Genomic DNA, 21,438 nt, shown 5'->3' on the forward strand with positions numbered 1-21,438 from the left:
GAACAATGTCAGCACTGTCATAGAAATCGTTGGCCCTAGTAGACATTAACTTCTTTGGCCCTATGTACTCGCGCAAATACATGCTCATACTCATGGATAAACACCACTTTCTTCCCCTGGTCAAAATAGATTCCTCTGTCAGGGACAAAGTGATTCAGACACTGGTTGACATTTTCACAGCTTGGAGACTCCTAAAGATTCTAAAATCAGACAACAGCCCACCATTTACCAGTGGAGAATTCATTGACTTTCTAGTCCAGCAAGCCTTCAAACATCGAAAAATAATGCCGGTGTGACTGCAGGCCAGCGGAATACCGGAAAGGTTCATGGGCACACTGAAGAGGACAGTGCAACTGGCAGCAGCAGAAGATGTGACAGTGGAGAAAACACTATGCCTAGTACTGTGTGCATACTGGAATACTCCCCACTCCACAACAGTAGAATGCCCAGCCACCCACATGTTTAGGATGCCCATTCACACTAAACTTCTCCAATGGAATGTATAGTGCACCACGGAAAATAGGCTCAAAGCCACAGCCCAAGAGAAAAAAAAATCAACACATACGCCAACACCAAAAGGCGAGCTCGAGAGATGAACATCACACAATGAGACTTGGTAGTGGTCAAACTGCAGCAAAGGAGAACATCTGAGACACCTTATGATATGGAGCCACTAAGGATGATAGACCAAAAGGCAGCATGGTCCACGGCAAGAACAGAGAAGTCCATCCCGAGGGATGCATCCTACTTCAAGGCAGTCAGCTGTCAGCCAGGTGAAGTAAGCAGTGGAAACAACCAAAGGCCTGAAGAGGAAACTGAACCTAACTGAAGTATGGGAGAGGAGGATTGTACGACAACTTCACACACTGAGGTGACAATATGATCAGGACACAGTAACCTAACCACGACGACTGATTGAAGAAATGTGAAATGGGCAAGAGCAAACCCAAAGGAAAGGGGGGGGGCTCTCAGCTTTCTGTTTAACCAGGGATTTGGTGTGGAATGGGAAGTGATGAGTACAGGCCAGTTGGGAAGAAGCTGTATGCGGACAGGATTAAATAAAAAGCAGCCTGTACCATATCCAGTGTCCATGTCTCATTCCTTGGCTCCAGGCAAGATCTAACACCCATTAAGCTTTCCTCTGTTACCTTAAACGCCATCCCAGACACAGAAATACACATGAAACTGAGAAGGGTGGCATGCATGGTACTAAATAGACTAGAGCCACGAATAAGCTTCCCTTGGCCTGTTAACTGAAAAGTCATTTTTCATTCCAGCAGCAGAGTGTCCCAAACAGTTATCAATGATAGTGTTTAAAAATTGCATTGCAATAAGTGAGAATTTTTCCTTAACTTCTGTTACTCATGCTTGCTATCTTATTTCCGTTCCTTGATTTTAAAAAGCAAACAAAAACAAAACCCACTATATTTCTTTGCTGCAGATCTTTCGAGGTTTTTTGGAAGGAAAAGTCAATTTTGCTCCAACATATAAATATGACTTGTTTTCTGATGACTATGATACTAGTGAGAAATGTCGAACCCCAGCCTGGACAGATCGCATTCTTTGGAGAAGAAGAAAATGGCCTTTCGAAAAATCAGGTAACACTGCCTGCCTAGAGATGATAATTTTATGAACTAACAAAGTCACACAGAACAAAGCATATCAAGTGCCATATCATCTTCCCATAAGCGGAAGCGAAGACTTCAGAGAAATGTTTTAGATTTTGTTTGACCTAACTTGCATTCTCTCCTCCTCCACCACCAATAGGCAGCCAACAGGTATTGTCCTGCTATTCCCCTATACATATGTAAGAGGTTCAGTTCTAGGCTTTGTAATGTAAATGTAATTTAAAAGGATTTGTAGAGCGCGGACTAGTCTCTAGGTGCTGAGTAGATGCGGAAGGTCCGGAGCATCAGTCAAAGAGCCAGGTCTTCTGTTTTTTGTGCAATGTTGTGAGCGTGTTGGCTGTTCTGTTATCCAGGTCTTTGCTGCTAGATAGGCAAATGAGTTGACTCCTGCCCTGCTTCTGTGAATGCATGGAATGTGTGGGAGTGACAGTGAGGCACATCAGAGGTTGTGGGTTGGCTGGTGGAGGTGAAGACAACAGTTGAGGTAGGCGGATCCATTCTGATGCAGCACTTTGTAGTCAAGGATGAGTGTCTTGATGTAGCAGCGTTTCTGAAAAGGGAAAAAGTGGAGTTCCCAGAGATCAGGAGTGATGTGGTTGCGGTGGGGTTGATTGAGAACCACTCTTGCGGCAATGTTTTGGAGCTTGTGTGTGGTAGAGGGCATTGCCGTAGTCTAACCTGCTGATCATCAAAGCCTGGGTTACTGTCTTTCTGATGTCCAGGGGGAGCCATTTGGAGATCTTTCTGTGCATGCAGAGGATGTTGAAGCAGGCGGATGTAATAGCGTTGATTTGAGGCCTCATGGAGAGTTCAGTGTCCAGCATGAAGCCCAGGTTTCGAGCCTGGTCTGTGGGAGTCAGGATAGGTCCCAATTCGGTGGGCCACCAGATGCTCTCCTAGGGGGAGTTGTTGGGTCTGAAAATCAGGACTCCTGTTTTCTCGACAGTGAGTTTCAGGCAGTTTGGGCACATCCAGGTGATGACTTACTTTGTGCAGCATTTGAAGTTGTTTTGGGTGTTGATGGGGTCTTCCGAGAGAGACAGGATGAGGTGCTTGTGGCATCAGCATACGAGATGATGCAGAGTCCGTGGGAGCGGGGGAACTTCTCAAGGGGCGCAAGGTAAATGCTGAAGAGGGTGGGGCTGAGGGATGGCCCCCATGGGACTCCTTTCTTCATCCTGGCACTATTCTACCTCAAACTTCAAAAAGAAACAACAGTGCACCCTTCCAGCTGATATACAGCGATATTCCCATGTTAGATTCATTAATGAGTACCTTCAGGTACAAGATTTTCAATTTTCCAAACCACTTGGCCTCCTGGGCTTGAGTCCCACTTTCCCTCCTGATCTTCACATGGGCACTTTTGGATATGCTAATTGAGCCTCCAGTGGCACCAAATACATCACACATACTCTTTTTGTAACTGGCACAGCCAAGGCTTTTGGCATTGTACTTGACATCTCCCAAGGAAAAGCTGTTGGCTTTTGTTATCCACATTTCTCACTTCATTGTGCTAAAAGTGGTCAGCAGGCCCTAGGTAAGTCCTTCTCTATTTTTGACAAAGAGTTATAGGAGTTGCTACAAGTCCCTGATGTTTGTTAGAAAAAAGAGGATGAGAATGAGGAAGATGATGAGAAGAATGCGTGGAGTACATTTGTTCCCTTATCCTCAGATGATGGTTTGTCCTTGGACCTGCAAAATATTTGTTAGTCGAACATTTACTTGTGCTTGAGTTCCCCACTACAAATATGGGGCTCTCAGATACTTTTTCTTTACTTGTAGTGGCCCTGTACACAACTGAGGATGTTTTGCATATGCCATCATTAACCTCCATGAACAATTAAGTTAAAAGGCATCTATGTATAATGTGTGTGTGTGTGTGTTGCAGTCACATTTCTCTCCAAAATTAAATGGAGCGTGCCAGATTTGGTACAGATTGGCCAAAAGACTCAACGGTTATTTGTCATCACAGATACTGGCGCCTAAAGATTTGACATGACTTTTCCCAAAGTAAATTTCCACCATCTCGCTTTGAATGAATATCAGTCTTTCATGTTTTGACTTTTCTTGGTTTGATTTCGGATGTGTGAGGCAGAATGTGAACATGAGATGCACATGATTCTGTGCTTTATATTATAATCATCATAGTCTTCAGTTGGTCATAATCTTCAGATAAAAAAAGGAGAAAACATAGTGCTGTTTGTCTTCTCGGTCTCTACAAATACCCTTTAGGAAATGGCCATTGAGATCTTCCCTGTTGTCCCAGAAGACAGTAAGGCCTGCTTGGCCCAGATGAGCCATGGTAGACAGGACACAGCCACGCAGGTCTGGATAGTACAGATTGCCTGAGAAGGCCAGTACCATTGTTGTTCTTTGTAGACTCTCCTCGATGTGATCCGCAGGATTGTTCGGTAATGTGCAGGCCATACTCCTAATGCCTTTTGATGGATCCCACCTTTTTGGACAAAAGCTGAGCTCTACGTTCGAACACCTAAAAGATCGCAGGGCAACTGTGTGCTCTATAGGGCTGTTTTACCCCACCAAACAATTTTCTTATCAGTTTTAAAAGATTAGAGGCAATTCCAGAGAGCTTGCTTAAGGACTGAGTCAACCTGTGATGCAATAGACACCCCAGTCCTTTGGAGCCCATGGATGTCAGACTGGCAAACAGCATATGGTTCAGCAGGTACATCAGCCCTCCAATTTCTCTTCCCCTGCTACAATGGCTACCAAAAAGTTTAACCGTAGTGGTGCATGCTCAACCAATGAAGGGCGGGATCCATGCTACATTTATCCCCAGGTTGCAGTGCATCATGTCCGACAGATTGGGAAAATGGTTATGCCCTGCCTTTTCTCACTAACCTGCCCCCTATTCCTCCCACATAAGCGAATTTCAGACACTCACCTATCATTCAAGAGGATGCTGTGTTCAGAAAAAGGAGGGTGTTGTTACTTGCTATTTTCCTGTTTCCAAATAAGAACGGGGACCTCAGGCCTATTTTGGACCTTAGGCCTTTGGATACCTTCCTACTGAAGGAAAAGTTCAAAATGTCTATATTGGCCCTGATCCTGTCTGCTCCTGAAACCGGGAGACTGGATAGTGGCATTGGACCTACAGGATGCATATTTTCATGTACCCATCCAGCAATCCCATAGACATTAACTGCGGTTCAAGGTAGGCCAGCAGCATTTTCATTTTGCTGTACTCCCCTTCGGCCCCACCAGCTGGTGTTGTTTAATGAAAGTGATGGAAGAGGTAATGCAACACATTTGGAGGTTAGTGATTCCATCTTTCCCCTACCTCGACAACTGGCTGGGTAAAGGTGGACTTGCCACAATGCGTCGTATGCCACTTCCAGAAGATGATAAACATCTTGACAATGGTAGGGTTCACGAGCAACAACCTGAAGTAGCACACCTGATCACTTTGCATTCATTGGAGAATTCCTGGACTCATTACATATCAGATAGAGATTTCTAGCCCCAGATTTGTCATCTTAGAATTATCCCCAGGTGTCAGACTGGATCTGGAAATTTTTCGTGGCCAGTACTCCTGAGCACCAATAGGTGGTGTCGTCCATGCCTACGCCGGAAATGACATGCGTGGCGCCTATACAGGCACCACGCCAGCACGCTGACGTCCGTTTTCTTCTTTCCAAGCCAGTCAGCACAGATCCCGGTAGAGCTACCACTAGTCAGTTTTCTGACTGACCCTTTTTTGACTTTTTGTCAAACTTTTTGGGGAATTCTTCTCCTGTTGTTGTCAGGATGTCCTCTAGAAAAGCTGACTTCAAGCCCTACGATGCCTGTCACCGACACAACCACAACACGAAGCCCCGCACTATGCACCTCCAAAGCCTTGAGGGAAATCCCCCTCAAGGTTCTTGCTGCTTTCTGTGTGCCACCGCGATGGTCTTGAATCCCGCGCAAGAGGAAGTACCCAGGATTGGTAACGGAGCCCTAGATCTTCGTCGCACTCAAAGTCCTCTTCCAGTAAGTCCTACAAGAAGTCGAAGAGGTCTTCAACTTCACACTTTCTGTCTGCCATTTGACAAGATGAGGAAGTGGCGTCATTCGAGGCCTGGCTCCACAATAGAGACTGCATCTGGAGCAGCTCTATGACTCCCTGAGTTTTTGGTAGCCGGAACGACCCCCACCCAACCTCGCAAATGTTAAGAGGCCATGCAACTTATAGTCGGGTGGCCCATCCCTGTTGGCACGCCTTTGGACCCTGGGGGTTCAGGAGGGGCCCGTACTACTTCTCCAATAGTTCCCCCCGGCTCCAGTTGGGCCTCTTGGATCCACAGAAGATTCCAGACCAGCTCCGGTCGTACCATATCAACCTTCCCCGGCGCCTGTCCCGATGCTGACTCTCCCCGCGCTGTCCCCATTCTCATCTCCAACACGGAGCAATAGGGATGTTGTCCGACTCTGACTTTAGCGCTGACTGGAGCCATGCCTTCCTGGCCCGAGCCCTATTCTTATGGACTGGGACTTGGGGAGTATTGTGAGGGGCCACTGGAACCTGAAGAATACCAGCCCATAGTCCCCAACATGGACTGACGTGAGGAATTGGTGGACGCCAGTGGACTGGAAACCTCCCCTGATACTGGCATGGTCTCTCCTACCTGGGCCACAGAGGAGGGAGAGTTTTGTGCTATGGTGTTGAGAAGGGCATCCAGGTCCTGGACCTTACCTGCCCTCAGTGACAGCCAAGACTAATGTCTTGACAGAAGTGCTTCAGCCGGAAGTGACCGCTCAGAACCTTTTCTTCCATTTAATGAAGCCCTTACGGATGCCCTTCTTGGGACCTGGTTTAAACTTTGCACAGGAGATACTGTGAACAGGACAATTGCCCATCACTTCTACCCCACCCCAGGGTCCCCAGTTTCCTCACACACCCTACCCAGGAGAGCTTGGTGGTTCAAACCTCCACTTCCTGGGTAAATCCTGGTGCATACCCTACCACCCCACCAGATAGAGAATCCAAGAGGCTGGACTCCTTAGACAAGAAAATGTTTTCTTACACCAGCTGGGCACAGTGTTCCGTGAGCATCACTTGCCTTGTAGGCTGTTACTTCCATGCTCTATGGGATTCAGATGCGCAGGTGCTGCCCATGGTCGTGGATGAGACCCTTGCCATACTCTCCCAGGCTATGGCAGAAAGGAAAGATGCAGCAAACTTCACGATCCGATGTGGGCTGGACTTGACTGACTCGCTAGGCAGAGCAGTTTCTTCATCAGTGGCCTTACGGTGCCACGTCTGGCTGAGGACGACTGGCTTTTCAGGAGATGTCCAAGCATCGCTTATGAACATGCCCTTTGAACTCTCCTGTCTCTTTAGAGACAAGGCAAACATAGCACTGGAGCACTGTAAGAATATCAGAGCTACAGCCAGGTCCTTGGGCCTTTCCATGGCCACCCGCCATACCCAGCCCACCTTTCGCTCCTTTCGAGGCCACAGAAGGGACTCCAGCCCAGCCACCACGGCGCACAAGCTTTCCAGTTTCTGTGCAACCAAGGACTCTGTACCCACAGATCCCGTAAGTCGAGCAGCCAGTCCACCGCCACCATCCCCCAGCAGCGGCAGCCTCCTAACCCGTTTATTTCGCCTTCCAACCATCAACTGGTACCCAGTGGGAGGCAGGTACGCCATCAACTGCACCAATGGAGGTTATGGCATCAGACCGCTGAGTTCTTCAGATTGTCTGAAGGGGCTACTCCCTTCCCCTTCAAGACTACCCCTCCATCCATGCCGCCCTTCAAGACTACCCCCCCCCCCCTTCCACTCATTTCAAACAGGCTGACGAAGAACCATCTCTCTGTACTCTGCCACAAAGTGGTGGCTCTCTTGGCCAAGGGAGCCATAGAGAAGATGACGCCAGAAGTAGGTTGTGGTTGGTATTCCCGCTACTTTCTTTTGACCAAAAAGGAAGGAGGCCTTCATCCTATTACTACCTCAAGAAAGGAGAAATTCAAAATGCTGACGCTCACTCAAGTCCTGTCTGCCCTGCACCTGGGAGACTGGATGATAGCTCTGGACTTGCAGGACGCATATTTTCACATCCTCGTCGTGCCTGCTCACAGGGATTACCTGCAGTTCAGGTTAGGCCATCATCAAGGTGATGGCAGTGGTTGCAACTCATCTGCGATGATCAGGGAAACCAGTCTTGCCCAATCTCGATGACTGGCTGTTGAAGGCGTGCACGCCCCAGGCAGTCGTCCCCGACCTCCAGACTATGCAGTCCTCCTGCACTTGCTGTGGTTCAGTATCAACATGCTGAAGTCACTCGTGACTCCCTTTCAGACCCTCCCTTTCATTGGAGGTGTTCTGAACATGGTGCAGTTTCGCGCTTATTCTCCCAAATGGCGAGTCCAGGGTATTCAGGTTATGATACTGAAGTTTCAGCCTCTATTCTGGGTTTTGGTGAGACTGACTCTGAGGCTGATGGGCCTCATGGCCTCCTGCATCCTGCTTGTAACGCATGTCTGCTGGCATATGTGGGCTCTGTAGTGGGATCTGAAGTTCCAGTGGGCACAGTATCCAGGAATCTCTCTGACATGGTCCAGGTCTTGGAGGAAACTGCAAAAGATCTTCAGTGGTGTTTAATAAACCATGACTGGGTCAGCGGCAGACTCCTCTCCCTTCCCCAACCAGATCTGACAGTGCTGACAGATGCATCACTCCTGGGAGGGTGCAGTCACCTTGGAGAGGTGGAGATCAGAGGCCTCTGGCGGAATCCAGGCTCCTCATCAAACTTCTAGAGCTCTGGGCGATCTGGCATTGAAACCCTTTGTACCCTCCATCAAGGGAACACCACCGCCATGTGGTACTGCAACAAACTGGGCAGAGTAGGGTTGTGGACCCTTTGTTAAGAGACCTTGTGCCTCTGGCCGTGGCTGGAATGTCAGGGCATATCCCTGGTGGTTTAACACCTGGCGGGTTCTCTGAACTCTTGGGTGGACAAACCCGATTAAGATGGCTAGTAGATCATAAATGACCTCTCCATTCGGAGGTGGTGCAAAGTCTGTTTCAGCAGTGGGGAGAGCCTTTGTTAGATCTCTTCACCACCGATGATAGCGCGCAGTGTCAGCAGTTTTGCGTGCTTGAGTTTCCAAGGAAGCTCTCGCTCGAGACACTTTTTGTCTCGAGCGAAGCTCAGGCCTCCTGTACTCCTTTCCGCCCATACCACTCCTGCCCAGAGTTCTCAAGAAAATCAGGAACAACTGGGTCGAATTAATGTGTGTGGTTCCAGACTGGGCTCGGAGAGTTTGGTATCCCGAGCTGTTGAGCATGGCCGTCAGTCCTCCAGTCAGGCTGCCCCTTCAGGAGAATCTTCTGTCGCAGCAGCAGGGGTGTGTTCTTCACCCGAACCTGTCAACGCTCTTCCTTCATGCGTGGAGATTGAGCAGCGACAGTTGACAGCTTTTGAGTTCCACCCAAAGTCTGCAATTTGATCCTGGGAGCCAGGCGTCCCTTTACCAAGACAGTATACGTCTGCTGTATGAGCAAGTTTGTGGCATGGTGTGCAGAGAAACAGGTTGACCCTCTCTCTGCCCCCTCTCCCAGGTCGTTCTCTTTATCCTTTCTCTTGCCCAGCAGGGCTCTGCTTTGGGCACTTTAAAGGGCTATCTTTCTGCCATTTCGGCACTTGTGGTTGCCAGATCAGCCTCCCCTGTTCAAATCTCCTATTGTAAATACGTTTTTGAAAGGTCTGTAATCTGTTTCCACTTTCACCCTTCATTATGCCTCAGTGGGATCTTAATCTAGTACTCCCATTTCTGCTGTGTACTCCCTTTGAGCCTCTGCACAACTGCTTTTTCTAGCTCCTTACCAGGAAGCCTTTATGGTGGTAATTACATCTGCCCAGAGGGTCGGTGAGGTTGAGGCTTTCTCATCTAAGCTTCCCTACCTGAACACCTTCCGAGACAAGCTGGTTCTTTGCGCTAAAGCTTCCTTTCTGCCGAAAGTTGTCACTCCTTTTCATGTAGGCCAGTCCATCACCCTGCCTACCTTTAACACTCTACCACATCCCTCTAAAGAAGACTCCACCTTTCTGGACCCAAAAAGAGGGTTGATGTTCTACCTTGACTGCACGAGAGAATTTCGGGTGAACGACCAACTCTCCTACTACATCGGTCGAGATCGGGCTGCAGATGATTCAGGGGTCGGACAGTGGAATCAGCACTGGATCCTCTTCCGGTGACAGTAATGTCCGTAGCATCGCCAAGAAGCTGCCGCACATGTCCTAGAACCAATGTTTTATGTTGTATGTTATTGTGTGTATGTAGTCAGACCTAATAATTTACTTAATTTCAGCACACTTTTTCCATCACCACGCCGGCATGGAGTGAATAATTGCATCTCTTCTGTTTTTCACTTAGCGGCACGTCAGTCATGGAAGTGTGCATCCACCTGTGTGTAGTGTGCTCACAACTTTAGCGACAATTACGTATTACACTATGCATATATATATATATATTTTTTTCCTCGCAATTAACTGTGATTTTGTACTTTACAGATCATTGTGCTAACGTACATTACGTATGTATATTTTTTTTAAAAACGCATGCCTTACTATTGTGGCATCACACTTATTTCACCCTATTAAGGTTGACTAGGAGTGGCAAGTTTCTCGACACTGGGCTGGTCCCAGTGTAGTCCTGACGAAGAGCTGGGGAGCTCGAAACTAGTTGACTTCAAGATATGCTAGGCACACCTTTCCATTATAGTTAGGGTCCCTTGTCATACTACCCCGTTTTTAATTTTTTCAGCTTAGAGCACCAATAAAGTTTATTTTGTAGCCCACTAGCTGATTATTTTAATTTTCCCACTCCACCACTACTTCACTTGCACTACACATAGTTTACAAAATTTCTAGTGCTCCTACGTAACACCGCAAGTCGTAGCACGCCTCAGTCCGTAGAGGACTGGGAGGACCCCTATGATGAAGCATGTCACCGTGGGGAAACCCTGGTGAGTGAGGGGACTATAGAAAGAGATAATACTTCCCTTTCTTTCTGATAACGGTGTCTTTAAGGATCAAATTGTTTCCTACACCTTTTGTTTCTCCCGGTTAGGTTCCTGTCTACCTGACTCGTTCAGGTAGTTTTTTTGCTAGAACCAAAGAGAACATATGTACTGAGGTTGGTATGGGACCCAGAATGGACCCGAATAGATCAGGCGGTGCCAGGAAAAGATCCTCCAGTGGGAATACACCTGGAGGCCCCTGCAGATCCTATCCGCCCAAAGGCATGCCATAGGGAGCTGAAAGTGCACCCGCAATCTGCAACATGGCCTCATGTAAATCTTCGATCTGGTACAGCATTTCCAATGGACCGTTAACTCCAGGTGCCCCAAGATCAGTTAGATAATCGGCTTCATGACCCGGTATCTCGATACCAAGCTTACATTATAGCACCTTTGTGCCTTCTTGTAAATGGAGTGGAGACCACGGAGTGGTCCCATTTCTCTTTTTTGTGTTTGTTTTTCGATTTGGAATTACCGGATGACTTTGATCGTGAATTAGACCTCCTGAGGGAACGACCCCAGAACTGATTTGGCACCTGCAACCTGGAATGAGATTTACGCAAAGGCCACGACTTCTTATTCTCTGCGACATACAAGTTCACTATCCCAGATGGGCTTCTGGTGCATGAGGGCACACTTATCGTGTCCATACATGCCAAAAGACATAATTCATGCGGGAGACAGACTATTTTTTAAGCCACAAATGGCTATATTTTAGCTATCTCCCACCTGTTATTGACTCTGCTTCAATAGAAATCAATGGGGAAAATCTATTCTCCAGATTTGTTTCAAAATCTCCCACTTTCGCATTCTAAAATGTTGGTGTGCATGTTATTGCATAACTTAGTCATGTCCTGAGTCCTATAACCAGAGACACACTTCATGTGGGTCCATGACCGACATCAGATTATTACAGCGATGGCGTAATTTGAACCCAGCAGTTTTTTAATGGGACATTGTTTCCTATCACACCGGATTACATTTTAGGTGTTGTCGAAGGCTGTTGAATGTGGGAACGCAGATCTGGATCCTTGTCAGAATGTGTGGAAAGAAAGGAACTGACATCAGTGTGCAACAGTGGCACTTGGATGTGGCTCCACTTTGTCACTTCGAGCAGCATAAAGCCAGCTTGGAGTTGTGCAGCGTCACCCGGAAGCATTGCTGGAAGACATTGCCGGTTCCAGTCTGGCACCTGGGGAGTATTCTAAGGTGAGGATAAGATGGAGTATCCACCGGAAAAAAAGTTACCCAAAGGAAGTAACTTGTTGATTCTATGAGTAAACACATTTTATGAACTAGTAGTACTCTGGGAATATTAAACACACAAGTGTAGCAGAAATCAACAGCGATGCCTTAGGTTAAAAAAAGTATTACATGAATGTATTCAACAAAATAGATTTGTGTTAAAAGAAACATTTTCCTAGAAAATCATTAACTGGAGCAAGGATAGATACATGACTTATTGACAGACTATTTTATACTAGTTGAGCTTCAAGAAGAAAAGATTTGAAAGTTATACCACGCTCTCACAAGTTACGAGGTGTAACACCGCGTGTCATGATTTCATGTTAGTTTGCATACTGAGGATGGGGTTCTTCTGTGAGGTGGATTCGCCCAAAGTGCAATATCCAGTCCCACCAATCAGAAAGTCATAATGCAAAGGACCAGTGAGGACTAAAAGAAAATGACATTCTGTCTTCTGTTCGTTTATGAATCTGCATGAAAGTTATACTGACTGGACATTAATGCCAATTCCAGTGTTGCAGAGAGAGAACTCAGCCATCCAAGTGCGTCAACGAACGTCATCTCCCACCCTTTGAACCCACGAGGACAACCTATGAGATGCAAAAGCATCCTCTATTATCCTCTCACCTCTTCCTCTCCTGCTCCATTAGTCCCATGCTGACCATCCCTCTGTAGTCAGTTGTGACCGGGTCTGCTTGTAGACTGAACAAAGAAGACTGCAGTGGCATGCTGCTGGGGCCCATAAGACAGTTGTATCCTGAGACCTGCCCTACCTGGTCTCCGACTGCCCTGCAGTTTCGTGGCTGCAGGCTTGGGTGTTATGGGACTAGGAAGGGTGGTCAGCAGGACTTCTGTTGGTGCTGGCATTACTGCTGGAGGCTGCACATTACCTGAGTGGCTGAACATCAACCTGCATTGGTCTGCTGCTGGGGTGCCTTGGTCTGTGGTAATCTGGTTGTCCTCTTCCATGATCACACACGAAGCCTACAAGGCCTTTGACTTTGGATGCTCCCAGTGGCATACCTAGATCACGCCTAGAATGTTGTGGTTGGTGTATGGTAGCTGTTTGTGTGCCTGCCCCCATGGTGCTTCAGTGAGCTGTGCCACTTGGGTACATCTCCCCCCCACCCCATCCATCCCCTCCCAGTTGGTGCTGAATCAGGAGGCTTTGAGATTTTATCAGGAAGCATCCCTGTGGTAAAATGGCAAGTGCGCCTACTTGATGGGGGAATCCCAATGCCTTGGTGTGAGAAGTTGGCCTGATATATGCTGTCCACTAGTTCTAGTGGGCACCTTGTATCAGTCCAAACAACCCCTTATGGTGAATTGGTTAAAGACAACCTTTATTGAAAGCTATCCTAGTGGTAGCTATGTAGAGCTGCCTTCAGGCTAAGTCTTGAAGGAATGTAAAGCAGCTTGTTTTACCAGTCTATAATCTCTTGAATGATCAAATGAAAGGACAACCACACTAGGTATATATTCAAAATATATGTATTTAAGATAAAACACACCCCTCTAGTCTCTTTATGAAGCTGGAGTTCGAAGTACTTAATTTACAAGTTAGCAATCAACAGTAATAGCACAAATACACGTTTGGGCCCTAGGGGCGTACCAAGCCATATACCAAAAACCTGGTATAAGAACCACAACTGAACTAGACACAAGGCCTAGAGCCTGTAGAATCGGTGGGACCCCAAGGAACCACCCAAGGTAGTGACACAGGGGACCCACGGGGGCCGTGTGCAGTGTGAAAACACAACCGCGGGTTCCCGTTATCTTATATGGACAATGTCGCGGTTGGAAATTTAAAGATTAGGGACACTTAGAATTGAGTCAGGACCAAACCCTTTTGGACTTAAGCAGTTCTAGGGCTAGCACCCACAGGAGCAACGGAGTACTAGTGTTACCTCACCCAGGGAAGCCGGGTGCATAGGTGTCTTTTGGTGTCGGGTCGCGTCGTCGATTACAATGGAAGCTGGCGAAGAAGTGCTGCTGCCGTGAAGAGGAGAAGTGTCCGAAGAGATCCAAGCCTGAATCTAGGATGGAAGGAACCTGAAAGCAGAGGGGACAGAGTCTGGGTCACTAGCCAGTGACCGAGGGCAGGATGGACCAATGCCCACAGATGTCGGGTGCTTCAGGTGAGTTGACGGGTGCCTTGACTCTTCAGCCACGAGGTCCAGGAGGTGTCGACGAAGTCCACGAGCCGGATTCGAGCTGTCCCACAAAGTCTGTCGAGTGCTGCTGTGTCGGCGACCAGATTGGACTCAACAAGCCTTGGCAACAGCAAGTCTCGTGGAAAGAGAAGGCCGTCTGTGCAGACCAGCAAGGTCTGAGGGCCTCACCCAGCGAGGGTAAGTTAGGGCACGTCTGGAGCATCCAGGAAAGCCCAAGCAGAAGAGGAGTTGCCTTCGTGGGGACCCACTAGCCAACGGGCTAGCGAACGTGAAGGAGCCTCGAGCGGTCGCACTGGAACCTGGCCCACGGGTCACTTGTGGAGTGGAGGCCAGAGATCTTCGGTGCAGTCTGTGCTCAAGGCTGGGGCTACTCGGAGCCCAAAGCAGAACTTCAGGAATTCACAAAAAGTCGATGTACCAGCAGTAGTACGCGGTGTCCAGGGGTCACGGTTCCTCGTCACCCACGATAGCCACGGGCCTCAGCTTTGCTGTGGACTCAGGGTAGCCTCGGGGAAGTCAGGAAATCCACCCCTGGTGATGCAGAGACTTCGACGTCAAACAGGAGCTTCGGAATTGCAGACCGGACAGTTGCTTCTTTGGTGCCTGCCAAGCAAGGGGGGGGTCACTCCTTGACCCTATGGGAGATTTCTTCAGTCTTCTAGTCAGGATAGAACATCGAAGGTCCAGGATATATATTGCAGAGTTTCGTCCAGGGTAATCTAAAGTCACAAGGACTGGGTTCCCATACTTACACTAAGTTTGGGGGTTGGACATACTCTAGGGACCCACCTATGGGAGGGTTTGGAAAGAGGGGTGGTTACACCCTTTTCCTTTGTCCAGTTTCGGGCCAGAGCAGGGGCAGGTAGCCCCTGCATCCGGTTTGAACTGGACTATGCACAGGGACACCCAAGTGTGCCCCCAGTGCAGGACTTCTAAGCACCAGAGATTGCTCCCGCCCAGACCCAATACACATCTGCCTGTCTGGGGAGGTGGTTACACCTCCCTGGGACAGGAAACCTATTGTCCAGGCCTCCCCTGCCGGAGTTTCGGTCAGCAGCAGGAGGCCAGACCCGTGTCTGTGGCAGAGGCATCCGTTTTGTGATGCCAGGGCTCTAGAAAGTCCTACCGGGTTAGACCAGTGTGAACATGTCTCTCCTTCTAGAAGGGTGGAATGCTACCCCCGCCGTCAGAACTGGCGAGGGGTAGTATTCCAAAGCATTTGACACCAAACACGACATGTTTCCGTGCAGCCATCCCAAAGTTAGCATTTACCGCAAGGTTATAATGCACTTAAGAGTATATGGTCAGGCTGCACCACAAACCGCATCAGAGAAGGTACCCCGAACGCTGCAGAGGGGCTCTGCTCATGCAGGGGCACCCTCTCACATAAAAACCAAGCACTCTGCCTTCAGGATTGTTAAGGCCTACCATAGGAGTGACTTATAGGTTTTATATGTGTATGCAATGGTAGTGATATAAGTAGCCTATACCACTGTAAGGGGTGCAAGCACACAGGCTGCGGTAGCAGACCTGTGGTGCCATTTTGGAGTGCTTCCCGGGGTGGCATAATACATGCTTCAGCCCCTGGTAGGCCTCTGAGGACCTATGCCCTAGGTACATAGTATACCATATACTAGGGGCTTATAAGGCACTCCAGAATCCAATTAGATATGTACCTAATGTACATGGAAACCATTTTACAGAGAAAGCAGATAGACTGTGGCCCTGAATAGCAGGATCCCAGTCCACCTAAGTCATAAACCAGCAAAACACCAGGCAAAAAGTGGGGGCAACCATATAGTCAGATTCCACCTTCCTACACTTGCCCTTATTGGGTATTTGATTCTGCTGGAGGCCTCCTATTGGTCATTAGGACCCTGAATGTGGCTAGTTCCTCAACTGGCATGCCTTTCCTAGTTCCGATGTTGGGTCAACTGGTGGGGCTTCTGACCCAGTTGTTCCTGATTTGGAGATTAAACGTTTGTCCCCTGGAATAAACAAAACCCACTTTGGGTGTTCTGCTCCGCCACTGCACTTGCATGAAGAGTCAGATTGATTTGAGATCCTTGGCTTGAATAAGGAAGATCTGAATTATTTCATTGTAAGTGTTTCCTACATTAATACTCCTGGATAATCTCCTTACCGCTTTTCAGTCTTAGAGGATACCCGGTTTGAGCCAGATACTGACTTACAGTGCTGTGCACTGGGGTATGTGCTACCTTACAGCAAACAGTCTTCAGTTCAAACCTTTTTTATCATGTGCCTGGAAGTTGGTGAACCTGGGCCGTGGGAATTCAGATATATGAAGAAAGAGCAAGACCCTTGTCCTAGCCCACAGCAAAATAGACATGTCATAATATTCACGGACAACATGAAAGAAGGGTTGTATAAGCAAGTGACTTTCAATATGGCAGAGTGGAGAATCTCTGACATTTAGGATTACACTTCAACCGGAGGCAATAGACTGTTTTAGATGGAGATGGTCCTTGAGTTGAACACAGTTAAGAAAAAGGACCTTGAGGCCAGATTGAAATGCTAACACATTAGGTTTGTTGACATTCCTGAACTGAAGAACAGGACTACTAGTCTTTTGTGGAAGATGTATTTACAGAAAAGTAGGGTGGAGCAAACACCTCCAACCTCTTCATCACTCACAAGCTCCAAGGCTGGTCATAATTGCGCCACTTATATCTACAGGCCTATAATACATTTAATCAATGATAGGGACCTCAACAGATCCCCTTCTGGGATGTGTGAAACACAATCCAATGTCATGGCTGTGTCCATTTATAAAGACTACACAGGAGGTGAAGTGCGGAAAGCATTCATGGGTGCAGCGAAGAAATTGCAATGGCTAGGCCTGGACTACACAATACCTGGGCAAGAAGAACCTTTAGTGGAACATCCCCAAATTTACTGACCTGCTGGCAGAATAAAAGCAAATCAGAGAAGCAAATTGATGCGGCATCTACCAACCTCAGTGATAGTGAATGAGAGCATGACACTGCTTACATTTTACATTGCTACTGGGGATTGCTGGCTAAATAATGCTGAAATAACATGGGATACTAGTAGTATTTGTGCATGCAATTGCTTTAATCTTCCTTTATTGATGTTTAATTTACAAAGTTGAGCGCCTAACTCAAAATGTGTGATCACTCCTTGTTTTGTTATAACAATGCTTAGATGCAGAGATGTGTGTGTCTCTGGACTCCATATGTCCCTATTGGTGTGTCACATCATATATTGATACATATGGCAGCTGCACCGCCATTATACTAGCTGCAACAACTTATTAAGTGATATGTCCACTACAGGAAGACTAGATATATGCACACGGTGGTAAGATAGTCAGGGATGGTATTTTGCCTTTCCTGTCCTGTGGTTCCAATTGGATGGATTGAGCTGTTGGCTGACAGATGGTTTGTCCAAGTTTGTACCACTTTCCCCTGTCACAGCTGTTTGGCAAGGGGTATGACGGAAGTTTTCAGTGTGGGTAGTAGGTGGTGCAGTTATACTGGATAGCTAATTATCATTTCCAGTCGCATGACATGGGCTGTGTAGGCATAATAGATCATATTTCACACAACATAATAGTATGTATAAAAGCTATTGTAGCAGGAATTGATAATATCTACAGATTTAAGGTGCATAAATTAATGGATTTCAGCATTGTTTAATTGCTAATGATACCGCGCATGCAAAGACCAAATGTTTGGTTATATTGTGAATGATTTTTTCAGATAAGCAATTTTGAAGTATTTGTTCTATAGCTTTTATATTTTATGTACTTAAAGAGCGACCTAAATGGCGATCTGTTGGTTTGAGAAATGCTGTGTTCAGCGGAAATGTGTCTCTTTCAAAGCTGCCTGATATTTCAAATGAGTGGATCGTTTCTATGCTGCCTGATTCAGTAAACAAAAGGATTTCCTCCTCTCTCCGAGTGCAGGCTCTCTTATTACTTTAAGAGGTGTTTTTGATATTTAAATATATATAATATATCTTACCTGTATGTGGAACACAGTTAGCTTCCTCTCTATGCAGAGGTATTAATTCAGAGGGAATTTCAGGTTTCCTTATATGTTAACTGTTCTAGATAGATGATATGTAAGCCTTGTCGGAGTGGGGATTCTTAAATTTTCAAATGTTGGGTATAATCCTATCCCATGTCATTTATCGTACGGACCTTAGTCACCAAGGAGACTAGAAAAGGAGCCATAACACTGAAGACCAATGGGAATTTGCCTAGCTCTAGTACTGGTAAGTTCCAGTTCTATTAAGGCCACGGAGGCGAGGATTATGCCTTCTTCCTTCGCTTTATTTTTACAGCTGCAAATTTCAAAACCATCAAAAACTACTACTCCCATTAACACTCGGGGAGTAGAACAAACAAAAGTCATAATAGTCCATCAACGCTATCCATTAACCATCCTCCACTTGGTCCCTCCTCAGTGCTTCCTCTTCCTTCACTGCTCAGCAACAAGATAAGTTACTTTTATTTGTTCTCTGCTTGTGGGTAATGTTATTACCGTTTGTTTGATATTGGCTCGAGTTGTTGCATATTGGGCGATTTATAGGGCGTTGTCTAACGTTCCAGTTGTTTTTTTTTCTTCTTTTCAGATCCCCAAGTCGCGGGACGCTAGTGCTTACCTTACGCGACTTTGCCTATTGCGGTGAAACTCTCTCACCGCGCGGTGTGCTGTGGTCTCCCTCCCGGGCAGCGCATGCCAGCACTGATCATAAAGTGCTGACGAGAGTGATGCCCTGTCTGTATCTTGTGCGCCACTTCATTCTGCTACGCCCCGCTCCGGATTTGTATTTCTTCACGTGTGACGCCCTACGGGGTTGTATTGGCGGCGTCTGCGCCGTGGGGACACTTTCTCGGGGTACGACGGCCCAATTAAACCTCAAGGGCATAAATGTCCCCAGGGCTCTGCCCCTTTTAATTGTGAGCCTCCTGTTCACCCATAGTAGTCTGGGCTTCCTCCCAGCCCCAATTTGCGCACGCCTGCGGCGTGACCCTTAACACCAGTGTTCCTGGCATTTTTCTTGAGGCACTGTCTGCTGGTTACAAGGGGCCATTACTTAATTATAATGCAGGCCTAAGACCAGGATCATTATCGGGGGGGGGGGAGGAGGGGGGGGGTGATTTGTTCTACCTGCCCTGGGATGATGACTCCATTTACAGGGCCGTAAACCAGGCCATGGAACCTCTTGAGCAGCCCCTCTCGTCGCAAATTAAGCTGGTGTGCGCCAAATGGATGAAGCCCCCCGCGAACCCTCCTGAAACACCAAAGGCTTCGCAAGAGGAGGGTCCCCTGCCCGCCAAGAAGCACTGTGGCGAGGGGGTGGACGCGGATGCTTTTGCACGCCAGAAGCAGGCCTTTTTAGCGCAGGTTCCAGTCTCAGAGCCAGCAGCTCCCCAGGTCGACCCCCAGACTCCTCCCCGCATATCCACTCTCGATCCTCAAGATACCGGGGACTCCCCTGGGGACACCGATGATGATGCAGGGCCTTCCAGACCCTGGCTACCCTCCCCCTCCCCTGCCCCGGGTGGTAGTTCTGATATGCTAGGTCTACCGACTGGGTCCCAGCAGATAAGGTTGTGAAATATGTGGCGGGCCGTTTGCGTAAGCCGATGGAGAAGGAAGACCGCAACCGTCTCCTTGCGGAGTGCCCTCGCCCTTGTCTGGAGAATAAGGTCGCCCTCACCCCGGACATTGACCCCAAGATGGCAACCTTCTTGGCCAAATTCGTAAAGGACCCTAAGTTTCCTGATGTTCATGCCAGGATAAACTCCTCGATGCCGTGGGGCTGGTTACCAAAATTCTTGATATGGCTGAGGAGACCAAGGCATCAGGGTCCTTGATTGTCCTAGAGGTGCTTTCTGGCTGGGAGCAGCGGGCTATTGTGTTCCTGGGGAATGCCAGCTGGGCGCTCTACACGGAGAGACGCCGGTTGCTCTTAATCAAGGTGGACCCTAATTTGGGGGACCTTGCCTCTTCGGAGGCAGGCACGGTTGCCCAAGTAGGCCTTTTCAGTGATCCCTGCGTGCGAGAATTGGGCAAATTCGTGGCCAAGTTCACGTCACTGGACAAGGCCCAGTCCAACATCAGTAATGTCTTCAACCCTCGGGTTTTCCATGGGGTCGGTCTGGCAGGGGCCGCGCGACCGCTGTGCAAACTATTACAACGCTGAGAGGGGACAAGGCTCTGGACGCGGGCAGTACCAGGATGGTTCCTTATTTAACATCTTATACCCCACCAGAGGGCAAAAGTTCCGGGGTAGTGGAGGCTTCAAGGTAAACGCCAATAAGTCTGGCAAAGGTGAGTTTGCTACCTTCAGCGCGTCTGCGAGTGGGTGGTCGTTTAGCGCAGTTTCTCCCAGCTTGGGTCTCTCTCACGAGCGACACTTGGGTGCTGCAGACGGTTCAGGGCTTCGAGGTGGAGTTCTATGGCTGTCCTCGACAGTTGTCCCGGCCTCGCCCCATCTCTTTCTCGCAGTGCGATGCAGAACTGGTAGGCGAAGAGGTCTCAGCTCGCCTCCAAAAAGGAGCTATCTGTTGGGCAACGGAGCATCCCCAAGGCTTTCTCAGCTATCTTTTTCTGGTTGACAAGCCCAACAGGGGCCACTGATCGGTAATCAATTTACAGGATTTCAACGAGTGGGTGGTGTATCGCCATTTCAAAATGGAGGGGATCCACCTCCTCAGGAACGTGCTGAGTCCTCGCGACTGGATGGTCCGGTTGGACCTGAAGGACGCGTACCTCTCAATCCTGATTTATTTATTTCTTTTTCCCGCACCGCGGTTTCCTTCAGTTTGCTTGGGGCGGTCAGGTGTTCGAGTTTACCACTCTGCCTTTCGGTTTTTCCTAAACGTCTTGGTGCTTCACCAAGGTCCTTCGACCGGCAGTTGAATTCCTCAGGGCTCAGGGCATTCCTCGACGACATGCTTCTGATGGCCCAACGCCCCCAGACCATCTCCAGTCAACTACAGGTGGCGGTCAACCTGCTCCAAGGGCTGTAGTTTGTAATCAACAAGAAGAAATCTCTCCTGTCCCCAGTGCGGAACGCTACGTTCCTGGGTTCCACTGTAGATTCTGTCTCATCGACGCTGAGCCTGCCGGCCAGGAAAATGGTGAAAATCAGACACGAGCTGTGCCAAACATTGGCCACATCCCATACCTCACTGCGTCAGCTGGCCCACTTAGTGGGACTCCTCTCGTCTTCGATCAAGGATATTTTTCCGGGCCCTTTGCACTACCGCGCTTTGCAGCGGCTCAAACCACATAATCTCCAGAGAGGTCTAACTTATTCGCAATCTGTCCCTCTCTCGACAGAGGTGAAGGAGGAGATGACG

General features: G+C 48.2%; 1 protein-coding gene across 7 annotated transcripts in view; it reads left to right on the forward strand.

Annotated features, from left to right (window-relative positions):
* SYNJ1 (synaptojanin 1) overlaps window positions 1-21,438 on the forward strand; it is a 683,220-nt gene that overhangs the window by 420,185 nt on the left and 241,597 nt on the right. For all 7 annotated transcript variants that reach the window (XM_085623112.1, XM_085623114.1, XM_085623109.1 and 4 more), the window contains one exon: window positions 1,442-1,598. In XM_085623112.1, the coding sequence (XP_085479238.1) occupies window positions 1,442-1,598 (157 nt within the window). The remainder of the gene's footprint in view (window positions 1-1,441; window positions 1,599-21,438) is intronic.

The sequence above is a fragment of the Triturus cristatus genome, chromosome 8 (assembly GCF_964204655.1).
Source record: "Triturus cristatus chromosome 8, aTriCri1.1, whole genome shotgun sequence".
Taxonomy (NCBI): Eukaryota; Metazoa; Chordata; class Amphibia; order Caudata; family Salamandridae; genus Triturus; species Triturus cristatus.